This window comes from Canis aureus, chromosome 19 (genome assembly GCF_053574225.1).
Source record: "Canis aureus isolate CA01 chromosome 19, VMU_Caureus_v.1.0, whole genome shotgun sequence".
Taxonomy (NCBI): Eukaryota; Metazoa; Chordata; class Mammalia; order Carnivora; family Canidae; genus Canis; species Canis aureus.
Genome location: NC_135629.1, coordinates 32,900,202 through 32,913,510, shown reverse-complemented (window position 1 = coordinate 32,913,510; position 13,309 = coordinate 32,900,202). Strand labels below are relative to the sequence as shown.

The following is a 13,309-nucleotide window of genomic DNA, read 5'->3' as shown; positions in this document are numbered from 1 at the left end:
TAGTCTCTCATTTTAGAATCTTAATACTTTACTAGTGGTCCTCTTGGACTACTTCTAATATTCTTAACATTTTGATCCTATTTTCAGTCTCTTGGGATTTTTCTTTTAAAATTTTTGTTTGAATCTAAATCTCTGGAGAAAGATTCAGAGCTTCAAAATAGTTGTACAGGTTCTAAGTTGAAATGTCCAGTATTCACCCAAAACTAATTAGACCTATCAGGATACAAGGACAAGAGAAAACAGGAGAGACAGATACTAGAATTATGAGCCAAGGCTTTTAAAATAACTTTGATTAATGTATTTGAGAAATTAGATAATAAAATAGAGAATTTCAGCTGAGAAATGGAAATTCTAAGAAAGAATCTAATGGAAGTTCTAGGATAAAAAAATATAACTGAAATTAAGAATGCTTAAATATGTTCATTCAGCTCCTTAATATCCAAAGAAAGCCTACCTAGATGCTCCAAAAGAAATGTAGAATGATTCCAGCAGCACTATTTAAAATAGCCAAAAATAGACAAACAGTGGTACCCTCACACAATGACATACTGCACAGTAATTAAATTAGCAATACAGATGAATCTCACACAGTATTTTGTTAAAGAATGTATATATGAAAGAATATGTATTGTATGATTTTATTTAAATAAACTTCAAAAATAGATAAAGTTGATTTATAGTGTTAGAAGTTGGAAGAGTGCTACCTCTCAGAAGAAGAGAGAGGGTCATGATTGGGAGGGGATTATAAATAGGGTTTCTAAGATATTTGTAATGTTCTATTTCTTGATCTGGGTGGTGGTTACAGAAATGTGTTTACTCTGTGTTAATTCCCAAAACTGAATACCTATGATTTGTAAATGTTTCTAAATTATATAAAAAGCTTATAATATGGGGATCCCTGGGTGGCTCAGTGGTTTAGCGCCTGCCTTTGGCCTAGGGCATGATCCTGGAGTCCCGGGATCGAGTCCCACGTCGGGCTCCCGGCATGGAGCCTGCTTCTCCCTCCTCCTGTGTCTCTGCCCCCCCATCATAAATAAATAAATAAATAAACCTTAAAAAAAAAAGCTTATAATAAACTTTAATAAATAAAATGCCTATTGAAATACAGCAAGAACAAATTATTCCTATTTTATAGATGCAGTATGCTTTCTTAACTGAGAGAAACATATATCTATTCCTTATTTTATCTGTTTCTTTCTTCCTATTAGTTTTGGTGTCTATCTGCCATGGACTCAATGTACCTGAGTTGAGAAGTTCTCTGGTTCAGTTTCTCCAAAGAATAAATATCCTGTTGTCTTGTTATTTGCAGTTGGAAGGGGGATCTGGGATCCTATAGCAACACATATACAATTTTAACCAATCTCCTTGTTGTTAGCCACAACCTCTGTACTCCTGCCTTTTGCAGTATCTAGGGCTGACAATTCTTGACTCCCTCTGAGGTTCTATTATGAATCTCATTGGAAAGCTTCTCTGTAAATCCAATAGTTTCAACTTTCTCTTCTCCTTTAAGTTAGCTGTCACTCCTCAATCTTACAAAATTTATGGACAAACTTTGCTTGTTGTTTCCTACTCTTCCATATTCTTCATCCTGGTGGGTTTATTACCATTTTTATTCCTATAATTTTAGTGGGGCTTGAGGGAGGAGCATTTAATATGTCATATTTAGATTCACTTTTCCCTTACACTTATTTAAAAATATTAATCAGGTTATGATTCACCTCCTATGATCTGATATAGAATGCACATATATTTCTATATATTTTGAGGTTTTTTTATTAGATGGATGGTTTTTTTTTTTTTTTTTTAAATGAAGGCTTTCACTTTCTTGTATAGCCGCCTTTAAATGCTACATAAGATGAGTGGCTGCACTTCCTGGCTTGTAATCTCTCTGAGGAGCTGTTAATGCACTGCTGTGTTTTATTATCAAATGAAATTTACAGGCACAGTGTCCTGTTCCACAGAGTGAACCACACAAGGATTTCTCAGACGCTTATCCAGATGGAGCATAAGTCTGAAGTCTACTTTATACAAACTTCTAAGACATCACCTTTGCCGTCTTATGTGCTGCCCTGTTTCCTGGGCTTCTAGAAAAATTGATTTTGTTAAAAATAATCCCAGACGAAAATCAAAAGGAAGCATCAGTATTCTTTCAATACTTTCAGTTGCTTAAGACTGTCTTAGCTTAGCAGGTGAATTTATGCCATCTTATAAATTCTAGATGGTTCTGTTGTCTGTAGAGTATTTATTGATCATATAATGAAAAATTAATGTGTATATTTCCTATCTTTCTAGAAATAATATGAGGAGTTACTCATTTACTATTTTACCATGATAGTTAGAAAGTTAATATATAAATGTAATTTATCTCAAATGACTTCATGAAATGTATACAGAGTAATGAAATAGTATGTCCTGGACAATGGTGGAGACCTTTGAATGCTGACTTTTTTTTTTTTAAGATTTTATTTATGAAAGAGAGAGAGAGTCAGAGAGAGAGAGAGAGAGACACGATGGGGGTAGAGTCAGAGAGAAAGGAAGAAGTAGACTCCCTCTGCCTAGCTGGGAGCCTGATGCGGAGCTGATCCCAGGACCCCTGGGTCACAACCTGAGCTGGAAGCAGATACTCAACTTGAGCTACCCAGGTGTCCTGAATGTTGAGATCTTTTGAACACCCTTATTAATTTGGTGACTTTGATACACAGTAAGTCCCATCTCCTTAGTCAGGAATCAGATATTCACTTTGCTAGCCACTCTTCCAGCATGTAATCTAGGCTCTACAAATTAGATACAGCCATATCTGACTTCATACAGTACAGAGAAACATGAAAAAGTCTACTTCTGAACAGTGTAGTGAGGAAGAAGACATCCAGTTTTCCAGAGCAGCAATAACAGAAATTCTGGAACCTAGAGCCCAGCATTATGCTGTGTCTTATGGAGTCTTTCTCCAGTTTCAGTAGCTATTAGGGGTCTTCCTTGTGGCAGTCTTGTGGTAGGGGTTGCATTTGTTCTTGGCTGTAGCCCCCAAGCCTGACTTTCTGGATATCCTTGAGATTCTATGAAGGCTAATTTCCTTAAATAAATTCTTTTTTTCTGTTTCAACTACTTAGAGAGGATTCTATTGCTTGCAACTAAAAATCTTGACTAATTCACATGGTAAATGATATCATAAACAACAAAGAAAAATAACCCACACAAAAACATATCTTTGTGACATTCAGCTACAATAAAAATAAACATGATTCAGAGTAAAGAATGACATATGCTACAATTTGGATGAACCATAAGGACTTACGCTAAGTGAAATAAGCCAACGACAGAGAGACAAGTACTATATGCTTTTACTTACATAAGGTATCAAAAATAGTTAAATTCATGGAATCAGAGTGGAATGGTGGTTGTTAGTGGTTGAGGAGAAGGGGAAATGGGGAGTTACTAATCACTGGGTTTTGGTCAAAATTAAGAAGCACTCTCTAGTGTGTACAGCATTACATTTGCTGTACAGCATTACACCTATAGTCACTAATAACATATAGTACACTTAAAAATTTGTTAAGAGGATAGATCTAATGTTCGATCTATCTAACAGTGAAATAAAACAAATTTAGATACCCTCCAGTTCCATCCACATTGAAGCAAATGGTGGGTATTTGTCATTTCTAATAGCTGAGTAATATTCCATTATGCTGAGTGAAGTAAGTCAGTCGGAGAAGGACAAACATTATATGTTCTCATTCATTTGGGGAATATAAATAATAGTGAAAGGGAAAATAAGGGAAGGGAGAAGAAATGTGTGGGAAATATCAGAAAGGGAGACAGAACGTAAAGACTGCTAACTCTGGGAAACGAACTAGGGGTGGTAGAAGGGGAGGAGGGCAGGGGTGGGAGTGAATGGGTGACGGGCACTGGGTGTTATTCTGTATGTTAGTAAATTGAACACCAATAAAAAAAAAAAAAAAGAAAAAAAATCAAAAAAAAAAAATAAAACAAATTTAGAAAAACCACTACTATGTACTAATACTATCCAAAGGTATGTCTATTTTTAAAAACATATTGGGGATTTAAAAAATCTTGATAGTAGCAACTTCAACATACCATCTTTATCAGCAGTGTCTTGAGGCTTGCATTTTAAAGTGAAGATCTTCCGTAGCTTACAGTTAGCTGAGACAATAATTCCATCCAATGACTGGAACACTGCTCCCTTGAATATTTCACTGGTAAATGCTACCAAGTCTATGCACAGATTGCACCACTAAAATAAAGAAAAGAAGAGTAAGTACTTTCTATAATCACATAGATGAACATGTCATCTACATTTGGATAATTCAGAGAATTGAGGCAATTGTCTGGATCAATCAGACCTAAACCAATATCCTCCCTGAAGCAAAACTCTATTTTGGCTTCAGTTTTCTTAAAAATTGCCTTGATTCTTCCAAAGAAGTCACCATAATCTAAACCAGTCACTGGTCATCTGGCTGTAGAGTTATCATCATGAGGCAAGATTTTGACAACTTTGGGAAATAACTCTGAATCTGTAGGCAGTATGCTAGTGGGAAGCTAATTGCAGGTGCGTTAGACCACTTAAATCCTGAAAATCAGGGATAAGTAGCCAATTGTTACTTCAAGGGGACTAATTTGATCATAATTAGCCACTTATATTTGTTAAAAAAAAATCGTAGATGAAATCGGAAGCTGGGTTTAAATGGTGGCCAGTGCTGCCTACTTATAGCCAATTAACCTATTGTACAGAAATAGATTCTTCCAAAGAATTTGTAATTATGCCTAGTATTTGCCAGTTTTTAAAGTACTCTTGCAGGGACTAATTTCTGCCCATTAAACAATTAGACTCCTCAATACTTCATCAAATGAATTCTCTAAATGGTCTGCCTGAGTTAAAGAAAAGGAGAAAGTAATCATTTAGTAAGAAATTAAGACATATTGAAGACTGCAGGACAACAACAGGAAAAATAATTTTTGAAATTGAAAGAAAGGTAGTATTTAAGGTTGTCTGTACTTCTTTTAAAATATCAGGCTCTTACATTATTTGATTAGAAGAACAGTTTACATAAGATTCATTTTATTAATCTGTCAAAATTGAAAGTTATATTTATTGATAAAGGAAATAATGATGTTATTCCTAAAGGCAAATTCTATTTAGGAAGGTTGATTTTATTATGAAGGAAAAGCCAAAGTGTTTTCCATAGTAGAAAAGTAAGAGAAATTGCAATAAGTTATTAATTAAATACATAAAGATTATTTGTAGGTGTCCCAACAATAAAATTATATTCCCAGACCACGGGAATGCTCTGGTCTTTTGGGTGAAAAGAAGTCTGGCATAACAAAAAGTGGGAAGGGGGGTTCAGTGTGATGCAATAATGAAGACTGGCTTGGCCTGCAGGGTGGTGAGCTCTGGGAAGGTGTTGGGGGGTAATGTGGGATGGGGCAGCAAGGTGCTCAAAGATCAGGAGAACCTTAAACTCCAGAGGGTAAGGTGTAGAGAATGTGACAAGAGTGGAGTACTGGGAAGTCTGAACAAACCCTGATACAGGACTATTTGGGGGTGGAAGGAAAGCTGAGAGACAAGACTAAGGCACAGAAAGACCAGTCAGTCATTCAGTCAGTCATTTAAGTATGAAGTGAGGAGGGTCTGGTAGAGGGCTAGTATAGGAGGTGGGATGTAAGGGGCAAATTCAGTAGGCATGCCCTATGCTGAATGAAACATCAGGGCTTGTTGGTAAAACCCAGGTTAGAGGGGATAGAGGTATTGGGGTTTCCAGAAATCCAATAATAATAATTATTATTTTATTCGCATCACTATCATTGTTATGTGGTTCCTATTCCTAAAAGACCTGGTTAAGATTATGTCTCAATTGCAATTATTCAGCTGGTTTGTCCCAGCAGTAACTGTATTCATCCACTCTTCCCCACAGTTGCTAAGCAATTCTCAGGTGTTAGACACTGGGCATGACTCTGACATACAGCGAATAAGAGAGTCCTTCCAGTCTGAGAAGGGAGGCAGACATGTTGCATCTGTTCTATGTGGTTAGTGCAGAAGGGGCTCAATGCAGGAGGATGGGGAAGTTCAAGAAAGGCTTCTTTAAAAAAACATTTTAAAAATGCCCTGATATATGCAAATATAAGCCCAAACATGCCAAATTTTATACAAAATATAGTTCTTGTCACTACTCCTCTAATCAACTGTCAACTCTTAACTATTCTCTCTGCATTTTTAAATAACATCTTTTGATTTATCAATTTTAGACATTATCTATTGTCTTTCTATTTTTAAAAATATTTATTTATTCATGAGAGACACAGAGAAAAGCACAAACATAGACAGAGGGAGAAGCAGCCTCCTTGCAGGGAACTCAATGTGGAACTTGATCCCTGGACTAGGATCACGCCCTGAGCTGAAGGCAGACACTCAACTGCTGAGCCAACCCAGCTGTCCCTACTGTCTTCCTAATATAGATAAGACTTGTAGTTCACTTACACATCCTACTTCTTCCACTGCATCTTCCCTAGGTAATTGTCTCTCATTCATTCTTTTCACCTTTTTCCTCAAAATCCATGTTCTGTGTTTTCCTTACTGTGACTATGTAAATACTGTACACTGCTAAGTCAGGTGATACTCTATGATTACTTGTTATACAACTTCTTTATATTTCTAGAGTTAATGATTGCTTTGAAAATTATCTGCTTTCTTGTACTTGAGAATCCAAGTTTTCCTGTATCTAGGAAAGGCTTGGAGGCCACATCTAAATTTGGTTTTGATTAAGGAATAATAGTTTCCAGATCCAGGGAAGCATGGGAACATGCTGGGTATTTTTTCTCAGGGCCTTTCCCTGTATTCCCTACCTCGATGAACCCTTCAGTGGGCTACATCAGTACACCCCATTACACTCCATAGGCTTGGCTTGGGAATTGCTGTTCACTTCCTTCAAAAGCTCTGAGTCCTGGGCCAGGAAACCAGGCCCTTACCTACTACATACTTTTCTTATCTGTCATAGTCAAGCTGCCATTATTCCCTCTGTTCAGATTCATGCATTATGGAAAGTGTTCAACAAATAATGATCCACATGTGTGTATTTATGATGTACAATGACATACATATATGTACATGCAAATATACATACTTTCAATCTTTCCTTTTATTTTTTTTAAGTTTTATTTTGATTCCAGTTAGCTAACATACAGCATTTTATCAGTTCCAGGTATACAATATAGTGATTCAATACTTTCATACATCATCTAGTGTTCATCATGACACATGCACTCCTAAATTCCCATCACCTATATAACCTACTCCCTCACCCACCTCCCCTCTGGTAACCATCAGTTTGTTCTATATAGTCAAGAATCTGTTTCTTGGTTTGCCTCTCTCTTTTTCTCTTTGTTTTGACTGACTTAATTTCATTTAGTATTATACTCTCTAGCTCCATCCAGGTCATTGCAAATGATAAGATTTCATTCTTTTTTATGGTTCAGTAATATTCCATTGTATTTTTATCCATTACTATTTTTCTATTCATCAGTCAATGGACACTTGGGCAGTTTCCATAATTTGGCTATTGTAGATAATGCTGCTAGAAACATTGGGGTGCATGTATCCCTTTGAATTATTTTGAAGTATTTTTGTATTCTTTGGGTAAATACCTAGTGGTGCAATTGCTAGATTATAGGGTAGTTTTAAAATTCTTTTTGAGGAATCTCCATACTGTTTTCTACAGTGGCTGCACCTGTTTGCATTTCCACCAACAGTGTAAGAAGGTTTCTTTTTCTTCACCTCACCAAAATCTGTTGCTGCTTGTGTTGCTGATTTTAGGATTCTGACAGGTGTAGACTGATATCTCACTGTAGTTTTGATTTGAACTTCCCTGATAATATGTGATGTTGAGCATCTTTTCATGTATCTATTGGCCATCTGTATGTCTTCCTTGGAAGAATGTCTATGCATGTCTTCTGCCCATTCTTTAATTTGATCGTTTTTTTTTTTTTTTTTTGGAGGTGTTGAGTTGTGTAATTTCTTTATGTATTTTGGATACAAAGTCTTTATTGGAAATGTCATTTCCAAGTAGCTTCTCCTATTCTGTAGGTTGATTTTTAGTTTGGTTGATTGTTTTCTTTATTGTGCAGAAGGCTTTTGTTTTGATGTAGTCCCAATAATTTTTTTTTTTCTTTTTGTTTCCCTTGCCTCGGGAGACATACCCCAAGGAAGTTGCTACAACTTACGTCAAAAAAGTTACTGCCTGTGTTCTCTTCTAGGATTTTGATGGTTTCAGGTCTCACATTTAGATCTTTAATCCAGTTTTAAAATTTATTTTTGTGTATGGTACAAGAAAGTGGTCCAGTTTCATTCTTTTCCATGTTGCTGTCCAATTTTCCCAACACTTTTTGTTGAAAAGATAGTCTTTTTCCCATTGAATATTCTTTCCTGCTTTGTCAAAGCAGGAAACTATATTGACCATACAGCTGTGGGTTCATTTCTGGTTTTCTATTTTGTTCTGTTGATCTATTTGGCTATTTTTGTGCCAATACCATACTATTTTGATGACCATAGCTTTGCAATAAAACTTGAAGTCCAGAATTGGGATGACTCCAGCTTTGCTTTTCTTTTTCAAGAATGCTTTGGCTATTGGGATCTTTTGTGGTTCCATACAAATTTTAATATTCTTTGTTCTAGTTCTGTGAAAAATGCTATTGGTATTTTGACAGGAATTGCATTTAATGTGTAGAATGGGGTACTATAGACATTTTAATAATATTTGTTCTTTCAATCCATGAGCATGGAATATCTTTCCATTTCTTTGTGTCATCTTCAATTTCTTTCATCAGTGTTTCCTAGTTTTAAAGGTATAGGTCTTTTCATCTCTTTGCTTAGGTTTATTGCTAGGTATCTTATTTTTTGTACAAAGAGAATGATTCCTTAATTTCTCTTTCTGCTGCTTCATTATTGGTATATAGAAATGCAACAGATTTCTGTCTGTTTACTTTGTATTCTGTGACTTCACTGAATTCATTTATCTTTACTGAAGTAGTTTTTTGGTGGAGTCTTTTGGGATTTTTCTATCCAGCATGGCATCTGCAAATAGTGAAAGTCTTACTTCTTCCTTGCTGATCTGGATGCCTTTTATTTCTTTTTGTTGTCTGACTGCTGTGACTAGAACTTTCAGTACTGTGTTGAATAAAAGTGGTAAGAGTGGACAATCCTGCCTTGATCCTGACCAGAGAGGAAAAGCTTTCAGCCATACCCATATTGGCTATGAGTTTTTCATATATGGCTTTTATTATGTTGAGGTATGCTCCCTCTAAACCTACTTTGTTGAGGGCTGTTATCATGAATGGATGTTGTACTTTGTCAAATGCTTTTTCTGCATCTATTTAAATGATCATATTTATAATTGTTAAATTTTCTTGTTGGATTGTCCTTTTTTATTATGATATAGTGCCCTTGTCTGGGGTTGGTCTTTATTTTAAAGTCTATCCTTTCTTTTATTAATGTGATATATCATATTGATTGATTTGCAAATATTAAACTACCTTGCAACCGAGGAATAAATGCCACTTGATCGTGGTAAATGATTTTTAAAATATATTGTTAGATTCAGTATGCTAGTATTTTATTTTATTTTATTTTATTTTATTATTTTATTTTATTTTATTTCATTTATTTATTTATTTTTTTTTGTGGTGTCCTTATCTAGTTTTGGTATTACCAGAGTAATGCTGACCTCACATAATGAATTTTGAAGTTTTCCTTCATTTTTTGGAATGGTTTGAGAAAAACAGGCATTAACTCTTCTCCAAATGTTTGGTAGAATTCACCTGTGAAGCCATCTACTCCTGGACTTTTGTTTCTTGGGAGTTTTTGATATTTGATTGAACTTTTTTGCTGGCTATTGGTCTGTTCAAGTTTTCTATTTCTTCCTTTTTAAAAAAATTATTTTTTTAAAAATTTAAGATTTTATTTATTCATTCATGATACACACAGAGAGAGAGGCAGAGACACAGGCAGAGGGAGAAGCAGGCTCCATGTAGGGAGCCCAAAGTGGGATTCGATCCCAGGACTCCAAGATCATGCCCTGAGCCAAAGGCAGATGCTCAACTGCTGAGCCACCCAGGCATCCCTTTCTATTTCTTCCTGTTCTAGTTTTGGTAGTTTATATGTTTCTAGGAATTTATCCATTTCTTCCAGGTTATCCAATTTGTTGGCATATAGTTTTTCATAATACTCTGTTATGATTGTATTTCTGTGGTTTTGGTTGCTATTTCTCCTCTCTCATATGTGATTTTATTTATTTCAGTCCTTTCTCTTTTCTTTTTATAAGTCTGGCTAGAGGTTTATCAATTTTATTGATTTCTTTCCCAAAGAACCAACTCCAGCTTTCATTGATCTATTGCTTCACTGTTGTTGTTATTATTTCTGTATCATTTATCTCTGTTTTTATCTCTATTATTTCATTCCTTGTGCTGGCTTTGTGTTTTGTTTGTTGTGCTTTTTCTAGCTCATCCAGGTGTAAGGTTAGGTTGTTTTATATGAGATTTTTCTTGTTTCTTGAGGTAGGCCTATGTTGCTATATACTTCCTTCTTAGGACTTTTGTTACATCCCAAAGGTTTTGGACTTTTGTATTTTCATTTTCATTTGTTTCCATGTACTCTTTTATTTCCTGGTTGACCCATTCATTGTTTAGTAGTATACTATTTAACCTCCATTTATTTGCGGTCTTTTCAGATTTTTTTCTGTAGTTTCATAGTGTTGTGGTTATTAGAAAAGGTACATGGTATAACTTCAGTCTTCTTATATTTGTCGAGGCCTACTTTGTGCCTTAATATGTGATCTCTTTCAGAAAATGTCTGATGTGCACTTGAAAAGAATGTGTATTCTGCTGTTTTAGGGTGCAATGCTCTGAATATATCTGTTAAGTCCACCTGGTCCAGTGTGTCATTCAAAGCCATTGTTTACTTGTTGATTTTGTGTAGGTGATCTGCCCACTTATGTAAGTGGGTTGTTAAAGTCCCTTGCTATTATTGTATTATCAATTAGTTCCTTTATGCTTGTTATTGTTTTATAAATTTGGGTGCTCCCATGTTGGGTGCATGAATATTTGTAATTGTTAGATCTCCTTGTTGGACTATCCTTTTTATTGGTGCCCTTCTTTGTCTCTTATTACTGTCTTTGTTTTAAAGTCTAGTTTGTCCGATATAAGAATTACTACTCCAGCTTTCTTTTGACATCTATTTGAGTAATAAATGTTTCTTTATCCACCCTTTCAATGTGCAGGTGTCTTTAGGTCTCAATTCTGCACAGCATATTGATGGGTATGTTTTTTTTGTTTTTTTTCTTTTTTATTTATTTATTTATTTTTATTGGTGTTCAATTTACTAACATACAGAATAACACCCAGTGCCCGTCACCCATTCACTCCCACCCCCCGCCCTCCTCCCCTTCTACCACCCCTAGTTCGTTTCCCAGAGTTAGCAGTCTTAACGTTCTGTCTCCCTTTCTGATATTTCCCACACATTTCTTCTCCCTTCCCTTATTTTCCCTTTCACTATTATTTATATTCCCCAAATGAATGAGAACATATAATGTTTGTCCTTCTCCGACTGACTTACTTCACTCAGCATAATACCCTCCAGTTCCATCCACGTTGAAGCAAATGGTGGGTATTTGTCATTTCTAATAGCTGAGTAATATTCCATTGTATACATAAACCACATCTTCTTTATCCATTCATCTTTCGTTGGACACCGAGGCTCCTTCCACAGTTTGGCTATCGTGGACATTGCTGCTATAAACATCGGGCTGCAGGTGTCCCGGCGTTTCATTGCATTTGTATCTTTGGGGTAAATCCCCAACAGTGCAATTGCTGGGTCGTAGGGCAGGTCTATTTTTAACTCTTTGAGGAACCTCCACACAGTTTTCCAGAGTGGCTGCACCAGTTCACATTCCCACCAACAGTGTAAGAGGGTTCCCTTTTCTCCGCATCCTCTCCAACATTTGTTGTTTCCTGCCTTGTTAATTCTCCCCATTCTCACTGGTGTGAGGTGGTATCTCATTGTAGTTTTGATTTGTATTTCCCTGATGGCAAGTGATGCAGAGCATTTTCTCATATGCATGTTGGCCATGTCTATGTCTTCCTCTGTGAGATTTCTGTTCATGTCTTTTGCCCATTTCATGATTGGATTGTTTGTTTCTTTGGTGTTGAGTTTAATAAGTTCTTTATAGATCTTGGAAACTAGCCCTTCATCTGATATGTCATTTGCAAATATCTTCTCCCATTCTGTAGGTTGTCTTTGAGTTTTGTTGACTGTATCCTTTGCTGTGCAAAAGCTTCTTATCTTGATGAAGTCCCAATAGTTCATTTTTGCTTTTGTTTCTTTTGCCTTCGTGGATGTATCTTGCAAGAAGTTACTGTGGCCGAGTTCAAAAAGGGTGTTGCCTGTGTTCTTCTCTAGGATTTTGATGGAATCTTGTCTCACATTTAGATCTTTCATCCATTTTGAGTTTATCTTTGTGTATGGTGAAAGAGAGTGGTCTAGTTTCATTCTTCTGCATGTGGATGTCCAATTTTCCCAGCACCATTTATTGAAGAGACTTTCTTCCAATGGATAGTCTTTCCTCCTTTATCGAATATTAGTTGCCCATAAAGTTCAGGGTCCACTTCTGGATTCTCTATTCTGTTCCACTGATCTATGTGTCTGTTTTTGTGCCAGTACCACACTGTCTTGATGACCACAGCTTTGTAGTACAACCTGAAATCTGGCATTGTGATGCCCCCAGATAGGGTTTTCTTTTTTAAAATTCCCCTGGCTATTCGGGGTCTTTTCTGATTCCACACAAATCTTAAAATAATTTGTTCTAACTCTGAAGAAAGTCCATGGTATTTTGATAGGGATTGCATTAAACGTGTATATTGCCCTGGGTAACATTGACATTTTCACAATATTAATTCTGCCAATCCATGAGCATGGAATATTTTTCCATCTCTTTGTGTCTTCCTCAATTTCTTTCAGAAGTGTTCTATAGTTTTTAGGGTATAGATCCTTTACCTCTAGGGTTAGGTTTATTCCTAGGTATCTTATGCTTTTGGGTGCAATTGTAAATGGGATTGACTCCTTAATTTCTCTTTCTTCAGTCTCATTGTTAGTGTATAGAAATGCCACTGACTTCTGGGCATTGATTTTGTATCCTGCCACGCTACCGAATTGCTGTATGAGTTCTAGCAATCTTGGGGTGGAGACTTTTGGGTTTTCTATGTAGAGTATCATGTCATCGGCGAAGAGGGAGAGTTTGACTTCTACTTTGCC

The 13,309-nt window shown here is 36.0% G+C and overlaps 1 protein-coding gene across 26 annotated transcripts in view; it reads right to left on the bottom strand.

Annotated features, from left to right (window-relative positions):
* The window catches only part of CFAP20DC (CFAP20 domain containing), a 261,970-nt gene that overhangs the window by 135,996 nt on the left and 112,665 nt on the right, over positions 1-13,309 (bottom strand). For all 26 annotated transcript variants that reach the window (XR_013357811.1, XR_013357810.1, XM_077858281.1 and 23 more), the window contains one exon: positions 4,093-4,249. Coding sequence is in view for 24 of the 26 variants with exons in the window: in XM_077858281.1 (XP_077714407.1) it covers positions 4,093-4,249 (157 nt within the window). In the remaining 2 variants the exon portion in view is untranslated. The remainder of the gene's footprint in view (positions 1-4,092; positions 4,250-13,309) is intronic.